The sequence below is a fragment of the Megascapheus bottae genome, chromosome 7 (genome assembly GCF_031878675.1).
Source record: "Megascapheus bottae isolate mThoBot1 chromosome 7, mThoBot2.hap1, whole genome shotgun sequence".
Taxonomy (NCBI): domain Eukaryota; kingdom Metazoa; phylum Chordata; class Mammalia; order Rodentia; family Geomyidae; genus Megascapheus; species Megascapheus bottae.
The window spans coordinates 8,916,869-8,939,274 of NC_143515.1; the positions used below are offsets into that span (position 1 = coordinate 8,916,869).

The 22,406-nt window shown below is 42.1% G+C and overlaps 2 protein-coding genes across 2 annotated transcripts in view; one reads left to right on the forward strand and one right to left on the reverse strand.

The window, feature by feature from the left end:
- Acoxl (acyl-CoA oxidase like) overlaps window positions 1-14,025 on the reverse strand; it is a 332,531-nt gene extending 318,506 nt beyond the window's left edge. The window contains exon 1 of the mRNA XM_090336096.1: window positions 13,822-14,025. Within this exon, the coding sequence (XP_090192222.1) occupies window positions 13,822-13,823 (2 nt within the window). The 5' untranslated portion in view covers window positions 13,824-14,025. The remainder of the gene's footprint in view (window positions 1-13,821) is intronic.
- A 213-nt stretch (window positions 14,026-14,238) lies between these two features.
- The window catches only part of Bub1 (BUB1 mitotic checkpoint serine/threonine kinase), a 36,210-nt gene continuing 28,042 nt past the window's right edge, over window positions 14,239-22,406 (forward strand). The window contains exons 1-4 of the mRNA XM_090336389.1: window positions 14,239-14,322; window positions 17,682-17,741; window positions 17,823-17,961; window positions 20,038-20,234. Of these exons, the coding sequence (XP_090192515.1) occupies window positions 14,297-14,322; window positions 17,682-17,741; window positions 17,823-17,961; window positions 20,038-20,234 (422 nt within the window). The 5' untranslated portion in view covers window positions 14,239-14,296. The remainder of the gene's footprint in view (window positions 14,323-17,681; window positions 17,742-17,822; window positions 17,962-20,037; window positions 20,235-22,406) is intronic.

Genomic DNA, 22,406 nt, shown 5'->3' on the forward strand with positions numbered 1-22,406 from the left:
CCTCCTGAGTAGCTAGGATTACAGGCCTTAACCACCAGTGCTCAGCTCCCATGCGTTTCTAGTAGGTAGGGATACAGATGGATGCCAGTATGCTGGCTCCTCTGCCAGGATCATTCTTGAGAATGAATTAAATCTGGGTTAACTGAGCATTAGCTAGTCAGTCAATCCTCCTTGGAACACACTGACATCTATATAATTTGTTTAGTCATTATAGTGGGCAGTTTGAGGATTTGAACTTACAAGACTTGCATTTGCCAAGCCACATCCCTAGCTAATTTTTTAATCTGATATTTTAAATTAGGACTTTCCTTTAATAGATTCCAAAGCAGATCTAATTGGATGTTTCAGACCCAAATGGGTTCGACTACCCTGCAGAGCATAGGACAAAGGCTCCCACCAGGAGATACAGTGCTGGCATCTTGCTCATGACTGGCCAGTTACTGAGCTGCATCAATCCCTCCACTTTCCATCCAGGACTGTGGATGGAAAAAAACCAAGGTACCCCTGCTGTTTGTTCAGAATTCAAGACAGATTTAGAAGCAAGGCCAATTATTCTGATCACGACTGTCCTGAAGTTCAGCATTTGCCACCTGAACGCTCACCAAACATACAAGTGAGACCACGCTTTGGAGTCAAAGGACACTTCCTGAGGGCTGGGGAAATGGGAAGTAGTCGGTGCCCTCACTCTCCTAGGAGGAGAGGCCATTCTCTATGAAGATAAGGATCCAGCCTGCTTCTAGAGGCAACCCACCACTACTCCTGCTTCTCCCTGCAGACTGCAGGCTCTACTGTGGTGCCTGCAGGCTCATACAGGCTGGAAAGCGCCAGCCCAGAGCCCCAGCACTGGTCCCTACCTGGGCCAGAAGAGAGGGCAGCTGCCAAAAAAGCTGTGCAGCTCGTTCTTGAGGCTCCAGAAGTCGCCGTCCAGGTAGCGATGCAAGGAAGAGTCCCCAAGACCCAGGTCCCCAGCCAGCTCCATTGCAAGCCCCTTGACACTAACTTCACCCTATGATTCTCCTCTGAGCTGCCCCAGCGCCTGGCTTCCCACAATGTGGGCCTCCACCCCCAGAGCACTTCCTCCTATCTCCACTCCTTCCTCTTGTCCCCTCCCTCCCTGGTACCTGCCCAGCCCCTACCTGGCTTCCCTGCTTCCCCCATCTGACCCACATGTGACTTAAGCGCTCTACGAGGTGATCAGCGCTCCTCAGTGCTCTCTGGCCCTTCAAGACTATTCCTTCACTCTTACAAAATTGTCCTTCCAGGTGTGTACACAACCAGAGGCCAGCTGTGAAAAGCTTAGCTGGTCAGGTGGCTCAGGCAGTCGGATGCTCTGTGCTGAGCCTTCCTCTCAAGGCATGCCAGCTGCTGGTTTGGCCCCAAACGCAATTGCACCTCAGCTGTCACCCCCACCATTTTCAAACCGAACATTATGAAGGCAATCTGTAGTCAGCTCAACCCAGAGGTACAGCTAGGAGCTCTAGACAGAACTCCACAGTCACTTTGAACCTTCCAAAAGCTTTTTAGTTGCCATGGGAAATGAGTTACAATCCAACTGGAAAAATGTCCCTTTCTTTTGTGTAACTGACATACACTTTATTGGTTGTCCTTTTTTAAAATTGTATTTTGGGGGGTCAGCAACACTGAGGCTTGAACTCAGAGCCTCACTCTCTTGCTTCCCCCTCTTCCCCAGTCAACGGGTGCTTTACTTCTTGAGCCACACCTCCACTTCTGGCTTTTTGGTGTTTAGTTGGAGATAAGAATCATACAGACTTTCCTGACTGGACTAGATTTGAACAATGATCCTCAGATCTCAGCCTCCTGAGTATCTAGGATTACGGATGTGAGTCACCAGTATCTAGTCTGGTTCTCCTTTTAAATCCACAAGGAAGTGTGAGCTATGGAAATGGTCTGCTGTCACTAGGTTAGGGAGCTCTGTGAGTTCCCTTTGGCTTCTGTAACTAAGTATTATAAACTGATTTCTTTGACAATTCTAGAGGTTAAAAATCCACAGTGGGGGCTGGGAGTTTGGCCTAGTGGTAGAGTGCTTGCCTAGCCTGTACAAAGACCGGGGTTCTATTCTTCAGTACCACAGTGCTCAGGCCCTGAGCTCAAGACCAGGACTGGCAGAAAAAAGAAAAGAAAAGAAAAATCCACAATGGAACTTCAAAAGCTAAAAACAAGGTGCTGGCTAAGATGGGTTTCAGGAGTTTTGTAGATTTCTTGCATTCTTGGCTCTTGGTTCCTTCCTGTCTTCAAAACGTATCACTCCAATCTCTGTATCATGCCATCTTTTCTTTTCTTGTCTTTTTTTATTTTACCCTTCTTGCTTATTTCTCTAGAGGATACAGTTACATTGGCCACAGCGAAGTAATCCAAAATAAACTTCTTATTTCAACATCCTTAATTTTTATTAGCCCATCAGTAATGTCATTTTTTCCAGGTAAGATGACATATTTTCATTGAGATTGGAACAAAAACTTCTTCAGTGGTTCATAGTTCAGCCTACCACAGTACCGCTAGGGCTGCAAATAACTCTCCAACCAGAGGCAATGATTCATAATATTACAGAAAGCCTGGAGTACAAGAGTTCCAAAGGCTAAATAATAGCCCAGGCTATTCCTGTCTTTCAGTATTTCAACATGTATCATTTGTTCTTCATGTGGTCTTTATTTTTCTCTTCACTTGTCTCTCCCCAGTCATAAGTTCAATGCTGCCATTCTACAGACCACATTATACCAGGAAGAGGGGAAAATGTCTTTCTAGATCATCAGACAGGATAGGATTGTCATAAACAATCCCCATAAAACTCTACCCTCACAAATAGCTCCTAAATCTTAGAACTTACAAAATTAAGAGCGTATTCCTCATTCATGGTACCTGGAGATTCTTTGTATGTCCTCTCACCCAAGGTCCCAGAACTGTCATCATTGCATAGCCACACTGATGGATTTTGTAATTATAAAAGGACATAGGTGATTTCTACACATTGTGTAGAAAGAATATTTCATTACTGACTGTGGAAGAGGGGAGGTATCATCTTGGAAATGCTTAGAAGACAATCTGTGGATATCACTAAAGACTACTTAATCTGCCTTTCTGCTTTCCCTCTCACTTTTACAGGAAAAAGACGTCCTCCTTTCCTCCAAGAAGGCAACCAAGGTCCACACCATCACAGTATCAAGTCTAAGATTCCTGGGGGAGGCACAATGGTCTTTGCATCAAGATAAGATGTGGTTCCTCCTTACACAGAAACCTATAAACCCTATAAACTCTTTTTCAGTTCAGTTTATAAATTAAATTGAAAAACAGTTTATAGGTTTCTCAGCTACTTTTCAGTAATCCAATATTAGTAAAATGGACAAAAATATTTTTACAACACACTAAGATTTTTTTGGAGGGTTCTTTTTTGCCTAGCCTATGGTAGACAATATTGGAAGACTGTTGTTGCTGAAAACAAAACCCAAAATATGTGCACTGACCTAGTATCTAGGAGGATGCTGTTGGTCAAAATTGGATGGAAAGGCCGGGAGTTTGGCCTAGTGGTAGAGTGCTTGCCTAGCATGCACAAAGACCCAGGTTCAATTTCTCGGTACCACATACATAGAAAAAAAGCCAGAAGTGGTGCTGAAGTGCAAGTGGTAGAGCTCTAGCCTTGAGAAAGCTCAAGGACAGTGCTCAGGCCCTGAGTCCAAGAACCAACTGGCAAAAAAAAAGAAAAAAGAAAAAATTGGATGGAAAGAAATTCATGCTATGAAATGGCAGACATCAGACTGGTGACATACAAAATGGACTCCAGAAAGACACTGAGAATAAGAAACAATGTTGGCTGCCATTATCTATGTTAACAAGGCATTGTAAGCAAGAGATGGGCTTAAGGGGGAAAAAATGAAGGGTTTGCAAGCAGGGTCAGAAGGGAATAGACAGTTTGGGTATTTTTAAGTTGAAAGAAGCAATTCTGTCCCAACTTCTATTTGTAAAAGGTAAATCTTTCCAGAAGCTGGACACTGATGGCTCATGCCTGTAAACCTTAGCTACTCACAAGGCTGAGATCTGGAGAATCACAGTTGAAAGCCAGCCCAGGCAGAAAAGTTCATGAGGTATCAGCTCCAAATTAACCAGAAAAAAAAATCCAGGCTAGATATGTGGTTCAAGTGGCAGAGTGCTGGTGAGGCAAGCAAACCAAGTAAGTACAGAGCCCTGAGGTCAAACCAGTACTACCAAAAAAAAAAAATAACACCAAGAGGTATTTTTTGTTGTTGTTTTGTTTGGTTGGTTTTGGTATTGATTTTCTGCCAGTCCTGGAGCTGAACTTAGGGCTTGGGCACCATTCCTGGCTTTTATCAAGGCTAGAACTCTACCACTTGAGAGACAGCACCACTTCCAGCTTTATTTTTCTATATATGTGGTACTGTGAAATCCAATCCGAGTCTTCGTGTATGCTAGGCAAACACTCTATCAGTAGACCACACTCCCAGCCCAATAGTGTTTTTTTAAATAAACAACAAAAGCCAACTAAAACAAAAGACCCTCAAACTCTACACCCCTGTTGCAAGGATAAAATTAAAATTCTAATTTGAGCCCTGTGACAAGAAGATTTTAGGAATGCCCATTTCTCAGCCAGTCACCTCCTCACTCCTAGGAACTAATGAACCAAGTAACCACTAAATAAAGAGTATAGGCACATGGGACAAATCCTTCACTTGCTATAGGAAACCAGAGCATGACACAGTATTACAGCTATGGCCACACGGTCTGGTAGGCAAGGAACACCCACTGTCCCACCCCATCCAGATACCTTTGGAGACTTGGTTTTGATAGCCACATCCCTTGTCTCCTGAAATCCTCCCCCATTCCTTATACCTAATGAATTCACCCTTATAGGCCATATAGTAGGACCAGAATCCCATCCTCCACAGAACCTTGAGGGACCTCTATGCTGCCTGATACAGAAATTTCTCCCTGCCCCCCCCCAAAAAAACAAATATTGGCATTGGTTTTCCTTCAAAGCCATCCATAGGATAAGAGAGGTTCAAGGACTCTGGGTAGATGTGATAGCTTCACCTGGGCTAGGCTCAGAAATACCTCCCTGGTGAAATGGAGAGAAAGAATGGAGTAAGAATCAAAGAAATGAAGAAAGCCAATGGTCAAAGGCCTCTGAGAAGAATTCTCTGGCCTATGGTGAAGGGTTGCTGGAACTTGATATGGCTGCATGCATCTGGAAGACAGGCTTCCTTTAGATTAGATTGCTTTCATAGATAAACACCCAGCATATGACCTAGCATATGACTATTAGTGGCTTCCTGAATACCTTGTCCTGTGTTCCCACACTGAGGCAAACCTATAGCATACTACCCAGACAGGACTGACCTGAATGTCTTGGCCAATATCACAAATGCTATTTTTGTGGGGGCTTTATGACAAGAACATTATAATCTAGGTTTCTGGGTTTTGTGGTGAGGTACAACCTGTTTTCAGAAGCATTTCAGTAGCAATCATGGAACCATAATTGGTAAGCTAAGGTCACCCTGAGGCTTATCTTACCAGTCTCTTCTCTAATGAGGATTTTAAGATTATGGTTCTATTAGAAGAGCAGCAACTACACTGAGGTTTAAGGCAGGGAACATGGAAAAACTAATTTGGAGTGACCTCTTGGCTTAAGAGAAACTTCTAGTATGAGTAAAGTTCTAGTGTGAGAAACTTCTAGTGTGGCAATCTCAGTAAAGGTACATAAATCAGATGTACCTGGCCCTTACCTCACCTGCTGACATAGAACTGTAAGCCTTTCCTTACATTTCCTGAAGCTTTGCAAGATTGCCTCAATGGATCATGAATAGATGAAAAGTTCTACTGCTCCCCAACTGGACACACACACACACACACACACACACACACACACACACACACACTTAAACTCAGGGCCTAACCACTGTCCCATTTTTTTTTTGCCAGTCCTGGGGCTTGAACTCAGGGCCTGAGCACTGTCCTTGGAGTTTTTTTTCTCAAGGCTAGTGCCCTATCACTTGATCCCACAGCATCACTTCTGGCTTTTTCTGTGTGTGTGGTACTGAGGAATCGAACCCAGGACTTCTCATGCACGTTAGGCAAGCACTCTACCACTCGGCCATGCTCCTAGCCCTTCTCATTGCTCTTTTACTCATGGCACTCATCCACTTGAGCCACGCACCCCCTGTCAGCTTTTTGATGGTTAATTGAAGGATTACAGGTATGAACCACCATCACCCAACTGAGACCTTGATTTCTAAATCCACAGGCAGCCTATGGTAAGACAAAAGGCTGTTGTGTGCAGAAGAAACAGGAAATACACCTTTGTTTTATGTTGTCACTCTGGGACCAGAACTCATGAACAAAGTTTCACTGGGAAAATGCTGGCAGCATATACTTACTGTTCTTTCTTATTCCAAATGCTAAATAAGTGTCAGAGAGGGAGAGGGGCCATCCTCAAATAGTCACCATACTATCCTCATGAATGCTCTCCCCTCCAAAGGGCCACAGCTTTATTACAAAGACATCCCTGATGTGCCAGTCTCCTTTGCTGCCAGAATACATGTCGGCCCATAAATAGGCTCTGATAGACTCACTCCAGCCTTTACCAGTCCACTAGGCCCCTGTGGCCCATACTGGAAACATAGTTCATGCTCCACAAAGCCTCTGGCAGAATGGCTAACATTCAAGGTCCTAGGGTGGCTCCCACGAACTCCCATTTCAAAATAATGAGACTATAAACTACGATGAAGCTGTTCCCAGATTCCCAGATCAAGATCAGTTCATGCTGAGACCAGCTCTCTTTCCCATTTCCCTCCTCCAAGAGATAAATTTCTGGCCAGAGAAAAGATTTACCATGTGACATCCATGACCTCTGTCATGCTGAGGACTAGCCCTGAATGTTGCCAGGTATGAACCTACGAGGTACAGTGTTCTCAAAACAAAGAACAAAACAAAGGAAGGACAGTATGTAAAGTTTGCTTAGTTTTGTAGAAGAAAGAGGTGTGTGTATGTGTGTGTGTGTGTGTGAACATGTGTGTATACAATTTAGGTACATCTTTGAAAAGAAACAAGAGAAATCAGGAGCTATCTGTAACTGGGACCTATAAGAGGAGGGAAGGAGAAATTGAGGTTAAACCTCTCTAGTTAGACTTTTTTTTTTACAATTTTGACTTTGAACTAGGTATATATCTTATATAAGTTTACAAAACTAAGAGGAAGCAAAAACAGCTCCTAATAAATTAGAGCAATAACCACAGGACAAAATTTTATTACAGCTTATGAGCATACAACTTCTTAATGCTACTAAGTAAAAGGCTATTTCATTTAGCCCAGTAAAGAACTACAGAGCAATTGTATACTGTACTCAACAGTCTTATTGGCAGTAATACTATATTATTTCAAAAGTTATTCTGTACATGCTATAATTGTGTGTGTGTGTGTGTGTGTGTGTGACAGAGGGGGGAAGAGAGAGAGGGGAGGGGGGACTGGAATAAAAAGCAAATATGAAAAAATCAAAGAAATTAAGACAAACTTGTTAGCTTAAATCCATAGCTTCAACTTAAATTAGAAATAGTGTTGCTAGTAGTAGTTTTTACCTGCCTTGATCAGACCTATTTCTATTCATTAAAAAGATGGATAAGCAACACCTACTCAGTAGCAGTGAGAACTTAGCACTCAGGTTCTGGTCTTTCAGACACTTTCCACTAATGGAACCCAAGCTCTCTGGCTGATTCTAGGACTGAGAGGCCCAAGGCCTTCATCCACTTTACAGTACTGGACAAGGATGTCATACTAGAGAGCTAAGGTGGTTCAGAAGAACATAGGAGAGGGCTGGGAGTGTGGCTTAATGGTAGTGCGCTCGCTAACATGCACAAAGCCCTGGGTTCGATTCCTCAGTACCACATACACAGAAAAAGCTGGAAGTGGCATTGTAGTTCAAGTACAGAGCACTAGTCTTGAGCAAAAAGTATCCATGGACTGTGCCCAGGCCCTGAGTTCAAGCCCCAGGACTGGCAAAAAAAAATAGAAAAAAATTTGAACATAAGAGAGTTAAAATGTCACCCAAACAAATGTCAGACAAAATTGAAAAGAGAGCACAAAATTGTTTAGCTCAGGGGAACAAGGGGCATGAACTACAGTCACTTAGGTCATTCTGGCCATACAGGGCAGGTTTCTTGAAGACTCTCCGATACCACAAAGATGATAAATAACCTCAAAATAACAAAAAAAAACTATGTTCCTTCATATATTCTGGACCTGAGAAAAACAACATATTTGATAAAGGAATATTCTTGATTATTGAACTTCAGCATATAAATGTGAAAGAATGATATACAACTAGAAATGTTCAGCCTGGCAGACCCTATAGATGATAAAAGTCACTGTGGGTGGTGGGCTAGGAGTTTGACATAGTGGTAAAGGGTTTACTTAGTATGCATGAAGACCCAGATTCAATTCCTTATTACCACATACATAGAAGAAAAAGCTGGAAATGGTACTGTGGCTCAAGCTCTAGCCTTGAGAAAGCCTAAGGACAGTGCCCAGGCCCTGAGTTCAAGCCCCAAGATTGGCAAAAAAAAAAAAGTCATGGTGGTCAACAAAGACTAACACCAATCAGCAAAAGGACTTCATAATGGGTGGTGTAGATTGATGACACTTGTCCTTACTACCTGTTCTTTTTTTTTCTTTTTTCCAGTTGTAGGGCTTGAACTCAGGGCCTGGTCTTGAGCTTTTCTTCTTAAGGCTAGCACTTCATCACTTTGAGCCATCTCCACTTTACATTTTCTGCTTGTTAACTACAGAGAAGAGTCTTAGAGACTTTCCTGCCCAGGCTGCCTTTGAACCGTGATCCTCAGATCTGAGCCTCCTGAATAGCTAGGATTACAGGTATCAGCCACCAGCACCCAGCATTCTATTCATTCTAAATATAATGAAGAGAGACAGCAGATATCTGGCCTCTGATTTGATTAAGCAGCTTCACCTGTTTAATTTCCTGAGCAAACAAAATGAACATGAATTTTACCAAGTCTCTAGTTTAGGCAACCAGTGTATTGGAAACATAAGGGGATAACATATTAAGAGACCTCAAAAAGATAGAATGAACCAAAATCTCAAAATACAGAAGACTATTTAGAAAAAAAATGGTCAAGTATTTTTAAAAACCGTAAAATCTAGAGTTGCAAACAGGGCACCAGTGGCTCATATCTGAAACCCTAGCGACTCAGGCAGCTGAAAACTGAGAATCATAGTTCAAAGCCAGCCTGCGCAGCAAAGTCCATCAGATTCTTTTCTCCAATTAAGCATGCACAGAAACATTAGGGGCCAGGAGGTTGGCCTAGTGGTAGAGCATTTGCCTGGCAGGAACGAAGACCTGAGTTCGATTCCTCAGTACCACATACACAGAAAAAGCTGGAAGTGGTGCTGTGGCTCAAGTGGTAGAGCGCTAGCCTTGAGAAAGCCCAAGGACAGTGCTCAGGCCTTGAGTTCAAGCCCCGGGACTGGCAAAAAAAATTCTTGAAATAGAAGTGTGCCTCAAGGGGTAGGTAGAGAGCCATCCTACCTGTCTGAGCAAAAAGGCTCAGAGACAGCATCCAGGCCCTGAGTTCAAACCCCAGGACCAGCACTAAAACAAACAAACACACAAACAAACAAAAATCCCAGCTAGCTTCATATAAAAGACTTCATGATAAAAGACCTCCCACTAAAATTAGGAACAAGACAAGGATGTCTGTTCTCATTACTGATATTTCTCTCATTGTGAAAGTTAGATATAAATTATAAATATATATGTTAACCAATACAAGGTCACACACACACACACACACACACACACACACACACACACACACACACATCTTAACTAAAGTACAGTATATGAAGAGGAGGATTCCAATGATATGAACAACTAACTTATACTTTAACAAATGAATACCAGGAGGTTGGAACTTGTGGTTTCAAGGGAAGAGGGAGATAGAGAGGGGAAGAGTGGGTGAATAATATTCAATAAATATACATGAAAATTCTAGGAAAATTGAGGGGATGGGTGGGATTGTGAGAAACTGAAGAGAATTATGCAAGAGGCAACATTGATCAAGATGTATTGTGCTCATAAAAGGACATGCTGAATTGAAACCCCATTGTACAATTACATGAAGATCATTTAAAACACAGTTAACCTCATATTTAGTGATGAAAGACTGAAAGTAAAGTTAGAAATAAGAAAGGGATGTCTACTTTTACTATTGATATTTAGCACAGTATAATTTCCAATACAAACACACTCAGATCACTTAGGGAAGAAAAAGAAATGCACGGTATTCAACCTGGAATGGAAGAAGTAAAACTGTCTCTGTTTGTGGATGACATGGTTATATATGTAGAAAATATTAAAGCATCAACCACAAAAATATTAAGCACTATCAAATTCAGCAAAGGTTACAAGATCAATATAAAAAAGTCACTTGTTTTTCTATATACTAGCGAATGCCAATTCCATTTTCGGTATCTAAAAAATCATACAATACTTAGTAACAAGTTTAATAAAGAAATAAAACTTATAAACTAAAAAGTACTAAGTACTGCTGACACTAAAATGAAATAAAGAACTTGTGTTGTTGATCAGAAGAGTTGATTTTTTTTTTTGCCAGTCCTTGAGCTTTCTCAAAGATAGAGCTCTACCACTGAGCCACAGCCCCACTTCTGTCTTTTCCTGTGTTTGTGATACCAAGGAATCCAACTCAGGTCTTCATGCATGCTAGGCAAGCACTCTACCACTAAGCTAAACTCTCAGCCTATGACAGCTCTTTTAGAAGAAATGGACAAGCGGACCCAAATCCATATGAAATTGAAAGGAAACCAGAACAGCTAAAACAATATTTAGTGACAAAGATGGAGGACTTAGATTTCCTGATTTCAAAACTTCCTATAATGTTACAGTAATCAAAAATAGCATAATACTAGCATAGTTACTAATAGTACATTGTTCATAGTATATTGATCATGATAGATATGGTACTATAGATGACAGTATAATCGAATGGATTGAGAAACGAGAAATAAACATGCATACTTGCAGTTGATTGATTTTCCACAAGGAAAGTTGAATGGGAAAAGAATTAGCTTAATACGGACCACAGGCCTAACCCATCAATACAGAGGGAGCTCACTGCACTGTGACTCACAGAGAACCGACTGAAATCACATTTGGAACCTAGTAGCAAGGTTGAAATGGGAAGGTAAAGCTGTGACCCAGAGCCAAATTCATGCCTTAGAAAATAACTCCATTTCTGGGGCTTATCTCAGAAGCTCACATAGGTAATATTTGGAGTTTGTGTCAAACTGGTGCAAATGTTATCAGAAACACAGAGAAGGGCAATGAGTTGAAATGAAGTGGTGGGGATGCACTATACCCATACATCCTAGGAAGTATGGCAGCTACAGCATCTGTCTCCAACATCAGAGCCCTGGGTCAGGGTTTAAGGCAGAATTCTGGCTAGAATAATTGTTAATGCCACCAGAAATATTTGAAAGGGGACTATCTTCCTCACAAGAGACTCTAACCCTAGTTTTACATCATTCAAGATGACTGAGACAAATAAAAATGGATTACATCAGCATGGCTAGTTGATTAATATTTCACAGAACACCCTAAAGGGCATCATTAGTTTTCTCTATTTTTTTGGTAACTATTATGCTTATAAATCTTCAATCTTCTATGATGTCTGGCACAATGTGCAAGTCATACATCTAGCACTGCTGCTTTAAATGGTTCAATATGTCCCAGGGGAAAAAAAATGTGCCTACAATTATTTGCTTAGTTCACATCAGCAAGCAAGCAAGTGTCCTTTTCTAAACCAGGTTCAAACGTTGATCATGTGATCAGGAATTAAGTCACAAATGGTATAAAGCTCATAAGTCAGAAACATTTTTTAAGCTAAGAAAGCAGACTTCTTTACTCCAGATCAAGAAAGTGTTATGCCAGAGTTTAGGTCACTTGATACCTCTTGGGGAAGTAGAGGTTGAGGCTGATTATCCTACAATGGCCTGGTTTTCTTCTTCATTTAGAAAATACAGTGTTGGAATGACACATCATCCTTCTAAGAACTTACAAATATGTATTAGAGTCATTTTAGTTATATGCAAATTGACTGTTGCAGTTAGCCTAGAAGATAGAATCTGGCAGGAAGAAAAAAATTCTAGGTGTTTGGTTCTGCATCTGACACAGAAAGGACATTTACTAAACATAGCTGATTAGCTGGTCTCATGCAGATCACACCAAATTTCTGCTCTTACCCTGTGGCAAATGAAGCAACAACAATGCCAACAATGAAAGAGAAGAGATGACTGATGGATTATTAGCTAATGGAATCTGAAATTCTGTGACAATCACGGTACTCTCAATCCAGGCCTGAGAAAAAAGGCCGGGGGTGGGGTGGGGGGGGGGACGGGGGAGATTAAAGAAGACAATGATTAAAACAGATGAAAGTTGAAATGTTGTCAATAGCACAAGTTTCCAAGCAGTGAGATTTTATAAAACAGCAGCACATTTGCCTGCCTTTAGTGTCTTCTGTTTACACAGCTTTTTGTAAATTGCCAATACTTCAGGGGGTTCAAATTTCTTCACCAAGACTTCAAGCTATCTGGAGGGTCTCCATTTCTGGTATACAGAGATAATCTAACATTCTTGGCAGGGTCAGGGTGGGGATCACTCTAGCCTTAGGAAATAGCTCATGAAAGTTCAACAAGCTACTGAAACACATATTTATCATACTTAAACAAATGTCTATGACAAAAAAGCTGGTGGTTCTTTTCTTTTCTTTTGCCAGTCCTTGGGCTTGAATTCAGGGCTTGAGCATGATACTTGGGTTTTCTCAAGGCTAGAGCTCTACCACTTGAGCAACAGCACCACTCCTGGCTTTTTCTTATGTATGTAGTACCAAGGAATCAAACCCCGGTCTTCATGCTCAAGGCCAAACTCTCGGCCCCAAATAGCTGCTTCTTAAAGACAAATACTCTTTGAATTATACAAAGGTGCAACTGGGTTCAAGTCCAATAGCATGTAGCTCTAGACAAATGCATAGCCAAGATTTCCTAATTTATTCCTAATTGAGCTACTACTGGGCTCTAATGGAAACAATTCAGTTCCTGTGATGGTTAGTAGAACCCAGCGCTTGTCCAAACTCCCCAGAGTGAGGCTGAGGTCTGAGTGTCTCTGGTGCAAAGCCAGCCCATGCAGGAAAAGTCTGTGAAATTCTGACCGTCAATTAGCCATTAAACAGTTGAAAGTGCTGTGCTGCTCATGCGGTAGAGGGTTAGCCTTCAATGAAAAACGAAGGGACAGCACTCAGGCCTTGAGTGCATACCTAAGCAACAGCACAAACACTCACATCAAAATGATCAACGTGCTGGGAGAAATTCTGGACTCTTGAGAGCATGGGGATTTCAGGAAGATCCGTATTTAAGAATTTAAGAGTTCTAGAAGCCAAAGCAGCAGGACATCTTTCCCAAGGGACAGTAGTGGCCAAGAGCTCTTCACCATTCCCTTGCGTTCTCCAGAGGCCCCTGGGCCAACTTTGAGAGCTAGCCTGGGAAGTTCTTAAAGTCCAAGGAGCAGAGCTCCCTAGACTGACGTTGAATTCCTTTTCAATTCACTGTTGGGACACGTAAACACATGGTGCATTCAGGTTAACTGCAGGATTTATAATCCCTCAGAGTTTGGTCTCCACAGTTCCTAGTGCTGCACAACGTGTTGAGCTTTCACATACTCCACTATCTGCCCAAACTCTTCCCTCCCCGCATCACACACAGATCACTCACATCGAGTCCTGACGTCTGCAAGCCTGGCAGCCCCTTTCCCCCAGCAAGGGGCTTGAACCCGCGTCGGTCCCCGAGGGCTCGGGGTTTGGTTTGGTTGGGTTTTGCTCGTAGCGGGAGCTGGCTCTGCACTTTGGAGAGCTCTTAAGGAGGTCCCTACGGCGGGAGCGGGGTGAGCGCCCCCTCGCGGCGGAGACGCCCGCACTCCCACACTTCGCCTCAGACGGGCGCCGGGTTTCAGTTCAATCCCCCCGCCTAGAGGAAGTGGGAGGAGCTGCCGGGAGGGAGGGGGCGGAACCTGGTCTCCCGGCAACGGCCCCAGCGATTGGTCAGCCCGTCTGCAGCCGTGACCAATGGCCAGGCGCCTTCCCAACGTTCGGCGCCGCGACTGCGGCTGCGCGGGACATTCGAATCGCCTTCCTCACGCAGCCGCTGGGCCGGCTGCCGTCCCCGCGTCCGCGTCCGCGTCCGCCTCGCCATGGACCACCCGGAAAATGTATTTCAGTAAGTTCTTCTGGTGGGGTGGGAGCTGTGCGTCGTCCTCGGCTGCAGGCGGGCCCAGCGCCCCACGCATTGTGAGTTCGGCGTGGCTCCCGCGGGCCCCGGCCCTCCTCACTCCCCGGCCCAGGCGGCTCTGGGTGTGTGGCAGCCTCGCCGGGGCGGCTCCTCAGCCGCTCGTGCGGTGGGCGGCCTCTCCTGAGGACACCCCCGCCGTCGCCCGCCCGACCTGCCTGCGCTGGCGACCGTTCGGGGGGCCGGGAACTCGTGTTCATTCTCTGTGAGGACCGGGACCTGGGCCGATCGCCTCGGCCGGCGTGATTTCGGTTTAATGGAAAGTTTAACACGAATGCAGCAGTGTCTGCTGGAGCTCAGGGCCTGGCACTGCCCTGGGCTTTCCCGAGCCCAGCGCTCCCCCACTCGAGCCACCGCGCCACCTCCGGCTTCTCCTGTGCTTGCGGTACTGAGCAGTGGAACCCAGGGACTTGCGCAGGACTGGCCAGCACTGCCCCGCCGGCCCACAGCCCCGCCCTGGACCGCTCCTGAGGGAGGGTTCGCGCCTCTCGGAGGCCCGCAGTCTTTTCAGTACTGGCACTTTACCGAAGGGGGGCGGGGGGGGGAGAGAGAGGGTGAAATTTGGTTGTAGGTGAATCGTTTGTGCCATCCTCACCATTTTTTAAATGGTGACGCACCCAGCCTGTGTCTTAAAAGCCCTTAAAATGGTTTAATCACATGTGGTAGGAAGTAAAACTGGTGATTTTTTTAAACATCTCTTTTGGGGATCTGAGGGTGTTTGTTTGTTTTGGGGTACTGTTTGCAATTAGTTTTCCTTCGGTTTATTCCCTTTTGTCACTTCTTTATTTCTTTACCCTTGGCCTTGTATGTAAGTTTATCTGATCTGGGGAGGAGAGGGGTCAGCACAGAAATGGTGAGACAAAGAGTGAACCAATTCAGTAGTGATACTCACTAGACATGTTGGAAATGGACTGTACAAACTTGGGGGGGAAATGAGGGAGGGGTGCGACTGTTCAAAGTGAAATGAACTCATTACCCAGTGTATGTAATTGTAACCTCACTGTACATCACCTTTAAAATAAAATTTAAGTCAAAGAAATGGAAAAAAATAAATAAGTAAATAAATTGAACACCATTCTGTGTAGCCTGATGAAATCTTGCATCTTCCTGCTCCATGAAGTTTAAGGAAGTGACTCTTGACTTTGTGTATGGTGGCCAAGTTACCAGCTCCTAGTTACTTAGTAGTATCCTGTAGTGCCTGGTAGACTTACGCTTTATTTTGCTAAGTAATGATTCATATTGAGATTGCTAACATCTATGATAAGAACATATCTTTTATCCATGAAATTGTGAAGAAGGAAAAAGAAAATTTTGCTGCCATACTTAAATTGCAAATGTTATGGCCACAGTATGTAATAAGTGGACCTTCTCTGATGCTTTTTATCTGCCTCATCTTCCTTTTGTGACACTTTTTAAAAATCTAATTTTCTTGTTATTATTACAGTGTTATACACAGCATCAGACTTTACTAATATGAGATTGAGGCATATTTCTGTTACAAAAAAGACTGCTGTGTAGATCTATAGTTTCTTTAAATAACTCAGTTTGCCAAAGAAGTATATTTTGAGGTCTCCTATAAAATATCTTGAGTCCCTTAAAAAAAAAATCTTACAATTTCTCAGAAAACCAATCCTATCTGTAAGCACTATCCTATCTTTCTCTGAAATATGTATCACATGCACTTCTATCACCCAGACACAACACCACCAGCCACTGGAAAGCTAGTCTTCCTAAGTGGTTCTCAATTCTATTCCCCTACCACTTAGAGGAACAAAGTAGACATTTTAAAATGTGAATTCAAAGTTGTCACTCTACACTCTCCTGCTCATCGCATTTCAACCACACTGATTCTATTTCTGTACCTAGATATGTCCAATTCCTGAAGTCCTCTCTATTTGACCATTTCCCTCCTGATAATGTGACTGCCTGGCATAGATCTCATGCCTTCAAGAGGCAAGGCCTTTCCTGACCATCCTATCTAGAGACAGTAACCCTTGCCATACTCTTTCCTCCTGTTTTGTTTTCTTCTTAGTACTTAATGTAACCTGACATAATTTAACTTTTTTTTGTCTTTGCTTCAGCATCTGAGCTTCCAGAAGAGTTTTGTTTTCCTTGGCTGACCTCTTCCTCCCTTTCTTCTTCCTCCTCCTTTTTCTTCTTCTTGTGGTACTGTGATTTGAACTTAAGGCCTTATGTTCACTAGGCAAGTGCTTTATCACTTTAGCCACACCCCCAGCCCTTTTTTGCTTTTAATTTCAGATGATGGTCTCTACCTCCAACTCTAAGTCGCTGCGATTATAGGACTGAGCCACAATGCCTGGCTGCCATTTCATTGACTTTTTAAAAGCTGTAGTTGACTCTGTGGAAAATAAGAGAAGCAGAGTCTTCTGAAAGCCCTGGTGACTGTTACACAGCCACTGCTGTCAGGTGCTGTTCCTCAGTGGCAATGTGTTACCTTGGGGCCCAGGAAACTTTAAGTTGTGATGTTTTGGATATCACACCCAAGTAGTTGTAAGCCTTCTTCCATCTCATTCTAGCCATTCTTCTGAAGCAAGAGAAAAGGTCTGAGTAGAACCATACCTTAATCCTACTTATAGGAAGACAGCAGCAAGCTCTCAGACATGGCCCCTCAAAGAAGCTATACCACTGGGGACCAGGGAGAAGGGGAAACAGGGATAAAGTTAAAGATAAACATTCATCAGGAGAAACACTGCTTCTGAATTTTCTAACCACTTCTGAGTGAATGTTGTTTCAACTTTTATACTATAGGATTTGGGTTGATCATTTAAGTTTTCTACTTTAAGGGATATAAATGGGATACTTATATAATTTGAAGGTGTTTTTGTTTTTTGCTGTTAAGAATTATTGTTAGGCCCAGAAGTGTGGCCTACAGGTAGAATGCTTGCCTAGCATGCACAAAACCCTGGGTTCAATTCCTTGATATCACATACACAGAAAAAGTGGTGTTGTGCTCAAGTGGTAGAGCACTAGCCTTGAGAAAGCCCAAGGACTGGCCAAAAAAAAAAAAGAATTTAGCATTGCTGGAGCCAGCCGGCAGCAAGGAGCAATTCCTGATTTTTGGGGGTGAGGACTAGAAAAGAAAAAGACAAGAAACAGATGAGATCAGCAGGTCTACAGCTTAAGCCAGAGGCCCAAGACTGCTTAACTGGTTAACGAGACTGGTTAACAAGAAGCGATTGACATAGTCGAAAGTCATCATGATAACAGCTTATCTCCTTGTGTACTTAGGTCTAATTAGCATCTCACATATGTGCTTTTCACTGTTCTAGAATGTTTGAAGCCCACATGCGAAGCTACAAAGGCAATGACCCACTAGGAGAATGGGAAAGGTTAGCATTTACTTACTTTTTCCCTTTATACCAACTGTATGCTATTCTATGGAGAACCTAACATTATCTTTGTCTTTCTAGCTACATGCAGTGGGTAGAAGAGAATTTTCCAGATAATAAAGACTACATGATAATGTTATTAGAACATTTAATGAAGGAATTTTTAGATGAGAAGCGATACCACAATGACCCAAGATTCATCAATTATTGCTTGAAATTTGTGAGTATACTTTCAGATGGATAATCAGATCAAAATCATGTCCTTCCCCCCCACCCCCGTATTTTAAGATTGTTTGAGCTGTCTTTTATTTAATGTCCTTGTTTTCAGTCATATTTTTTTAATTGTATGATCAAAGATGTTTATTTTAGAAAGAAAATGCATTATATTGGGCTGGGAGTTTGGCCTAGTGGTAGAGTGCTTGCCTAGCATGCACGAAGACCCGGGTTCGATTCCTTGGTACCCCACATACATAGCAAAAAGCTAGAAGTGGTGCTGAGGCTCAAGTGGTAGAGTGCTAGCCTTGAGAAAGTCCAAGGACAGTGCTCAAGCCCTGAGCACAAGCCCAGGACTGGCAAAAAAAAAAAAAAAAAATGCATTGTATTTAGATAGTGATTTAACTTTATTTTTGGTCAGTTGTGGGGCTAGAACTCTGGGCCCAGGCACTGTCCCTGAGCTCTTCAGCTCAAGACTACTGCCCTATACCTTGAGCCACAGTGCCACTTCGGATTTCTGATGGTTAATTGGAGATAAGAGTCTCACAGACTTTAGTGCCTGGGCTGGCTTTGAACTGTGATCCTCAGATCTCAGCCTACTGACTGGCCAGGATTATAGGCCTGAGCCACCATGCCTGGCTGTTATTTAACTTTGAAAACATACTCTTTATTTCAAATCTGCAAGTGTTCTAGCATGAGACAAACTGGGTAAGAAGTGTTTGGAATGGGGGAGGATAAGCAGAAACCTCCAGGTACCAAAAGGGCCTCTGAGAACAAATTAAATTTATGCAGTAATGACATTTTTACCTCTCAAAGTCTAGATTCAGTACTAAAACCATAAAACAGTGTTAGGCTTTAAGAGATTGAGACAAAGCCTAGAATAACAGTTCGAAGCATGGACTCTAATAATAGAAATTCCATATGAAAGCTGGATACCAGTGGCTCACACCTGTAATCCTAGGTACTGAGGAGGCTAAGATCTGAGGATTGTGGTTCAAAGCCAGTCTGGGCACAAAAGTCCCTGAGACTCCAATTAACTACCAGAAAACCAGAAGTAGCACTGTGTCTCAACATGGTAGTGAACTAGCCGAAGAGCTCAGGAATAGTGCCCAGGCCTAGAATTCAAGCCTCATGTGTTTAGCCCCTGCCCCCCCCCAAAAAAAACCATAAATAAATAAAATCACATATGGAGTGATTAAGAGTAAAATGAGGGCCGGGATTGTTGCCTAGTGGTAAGTGCTTTCCTAGCATGCGCAGAGCCCTGGGTTCAATTCCTCAATACCACATACACAGAAAAGGCCGGAAATGGCACTGTGGCTTACGTGGTTGTGCTCTATCCTTGGGAAATCTCAGGAGAGTGTCCAAGCCCTGAGTTAAAGCCCCCAGGAATGGCAAAAATAAATAAAATAGTAAACATGAACTTGTTTACTAAACTGTCAAATAAGCCCCTGTGGAACATGAGCAAGCTCAGATTAAGAGAAAAGTAATATTGCATGTAATAATTATCAAAGACTCCACTAACTTGGGAAATAGTGCAGATAATTTTGGGAATATTGAATGTCAAAGCAAGGAAGGAACCTAATTTATCAGCCTACTATCATGACTGCACACACCTTTATCTATGTAGTGTATTGCCTCAGTCCTTTACAGGAACTGAAGAGTTGAGAGCTGTTTGGGTTCTGGGCCTGGCCTATATTAATAATTTCATTGTCCTTATGGATTATCCTAATACCTTTTTATGGATTGATTTGGTGTTTTTAGTGTCTTTATTTACTTTTATACAGAGGAATTATATGCACTTATAACGTGCAGCATGATATTCCAATACATATTTGTAATGTGTAATGATTTGTACAGGATCAGTACATACTGATCATTTCTTTGAATTGGGAACATTCAGAATCTTTTCTAGCTATTTTGAAGTACAAAACTACTTGTCAATCATAGTTATCCTGTTGTTAGGCTATCCTCCTGTTACTCAGTGTTAGAAGTTATTCCTCTAGTCCAACAGCCCATATACCTGGTAGCCTCTTAGTTACCCAACCTCCCTTTTCTTGTGTGTTTTTGGTCTGGATTCCTATAGGCCAAGTACAACAGTGACTGCCATCAGTTTTTCGAGTTTCTCTACAACCAGGGAATTGGAACCCAGTCATCTCCTCTGTACATCTTCTGGGCAGGACATCTAGAAGCCCAGGGAGAACTGCAGCACGCCAGTGCTGTTTTTCGGAGAGGAATTCAGAACCAAGCTGAACCTAGAGAACTACTGCAACAGCAGTACAGGTAACTGAAAACTGAATGTTTGCATCTTAGAAATATTGTGCTGTGGGAGGTGGCAGTGTGTGTGGCTCAAAGTGGTAAGAGCACTAGCCTTGAGCACAAGGACAGTGCCCAGGCCCTGAGTTCAAACCCCATGACTAACAAAAAATAAAATAAAGCAAAATAAAATTATGCTGTTTTAGGTGGAAATCATTCTTGTGGAAAATATAGTCAAGATAGAGTAGTATAAAGAAAAGAGGGGCCGGGAGTTTGGCCTAGTGTTAGTGTCTTTGCCTAGCATGCACGAAGACCCGGGTTCGATTCCTCGGTACCACATACATAGAAAAAAAGCCGAAAATGGTGCTGAGGCCCAAGGGTAGAGCTCTAGCTTTGAGAAAATCCAAGGACAGTGCACAGGCCCTGAGCTTAAGCCCAGGACTGGCAAAAAAAAAAAAAAAAAAGAAAAGAAATTGCCCAGAAATACATTAATTGCCCAGAATTCACTGTTGATGAATTCTAATAGCTTTTCTTTTCCTATGTTTCTTTGTGTTTATGTTTTCAAACTATAAATCATGCTGCATGTGTGCTTAAATATACTAAGTTTTGTATTGCTCTTAAGGAATTATGACTTTTTTAAACAGTTCTAAAGTACTTGTAAAGTCAGTCATAGTTATAGTGTATTATACCATTTTCTAATGGAACATTTAAGTTGTTTACAATCTTTTGGTTTTTATAAAGAACAATATTATTTTAGTCTGATTTTCCTTACTCTAGCAAAATACCACACACAGACTGAAAAATATATAAAATTTATTCAGGTAATTTCTGGAGTCTAAGAGGTTCCTAAACAAGAATTCACCTATAGTGGGCTCGTTCTTGCGAGTAGGGACTTCACATGGCAAGAGGGGCACATACAAGAGAGAGAAACTAGCTTTTGTAACCCATTAATCTGTGGAAATAGACTTATCCACTCCTTAGCAGAGCCCTCATGACCTAACTACCTTTTAACAGTAGTACCACATAATAAAGAATAGCTTTCAGTATGAGTTTTGGTGAACATCCAAACCATAGCAAATGGTAAATATCAGGAGGAACACCTACCCTGTTTTTCTCCTACAATTTTTACTTATTCTATAATTAAATCTACCTTATATTAGATATTTATCCATCTTTTTATTTCTTATCAAAGTAGTTTACTATGTTCCCAATTCTTTTGATAAAGTCTAGAATTGGAACTTTTAAGCCAAAGGGATAGTAAGAGTTTTAAGGCTATCGGTACATGTAAGCACATTACCTCTTTAAAAGCTGTACAGTTTGTCACTGTTCTCATTAGCAGAATCAGAGGCACTCTGTCCACTGCATGCCCTACCTTCATTTAATATATTCACTTTTAAAAAGAAACTTTGCTATAGTGTTTGTACTTTTAAAATTTTTTATTATGAAAATTTTCAAAACATGTAAAAGAAAACTTTGTATAATTAACCTCCATTATATATCACATTCTTTATTCTCCAAAAGGTTATTTCATATAAAATCATATTCTATAATCACTTAACAAAAGTGACAATATTTCTTTAATATTTTCCCTCTTTCCTTATCATGTAAAAAGGTTTGATAATTGATTTGCTTGAATTAAGAGTCAAGCTATGTTTAGCATTTTGTTGTGTATCTCTTCCTTATAATGTACATGTGTCCTCTTGGAAACTGAGACTTGTGAACTGTACATTTTTTTTTTTGCCAGTCTTGGAGCTTGAACTCGGGGCCTGAGCACTGTCCTTGTGTTTTCTCAACTTTAGAGCTCTACCTCTTGAGCCACAACACCATTTCTGGCTTTTTTTTTTATGGTTAGGACATCAAGGAATCAAACCTGGGTCTTTGTGCATGCTAGGCAAGCACTCTACCACTAGGCCACACTCCCGGCTCAGAACTGTACATTTTTGACAATGAGAGCTGATATGTAAAACTGCCATGAAATGATGTTTTTGAGAACTTCTCACAGCATGAACAGTAATCTGCCTGCCTTTTGAAGTGTTTATACTTCCAGTTCTTTCTTTGAAACATTATATTCATGTTGTTCCAAATGTACAAAATAGCTAAAAGGAGGATTTCAAACACCCTAAATTATGTTTTCAGACTTCAGACATGGAAAGGTAGATTTGTTATGTGGATTTGAGAATGTGGGCTTAAACTGGACAA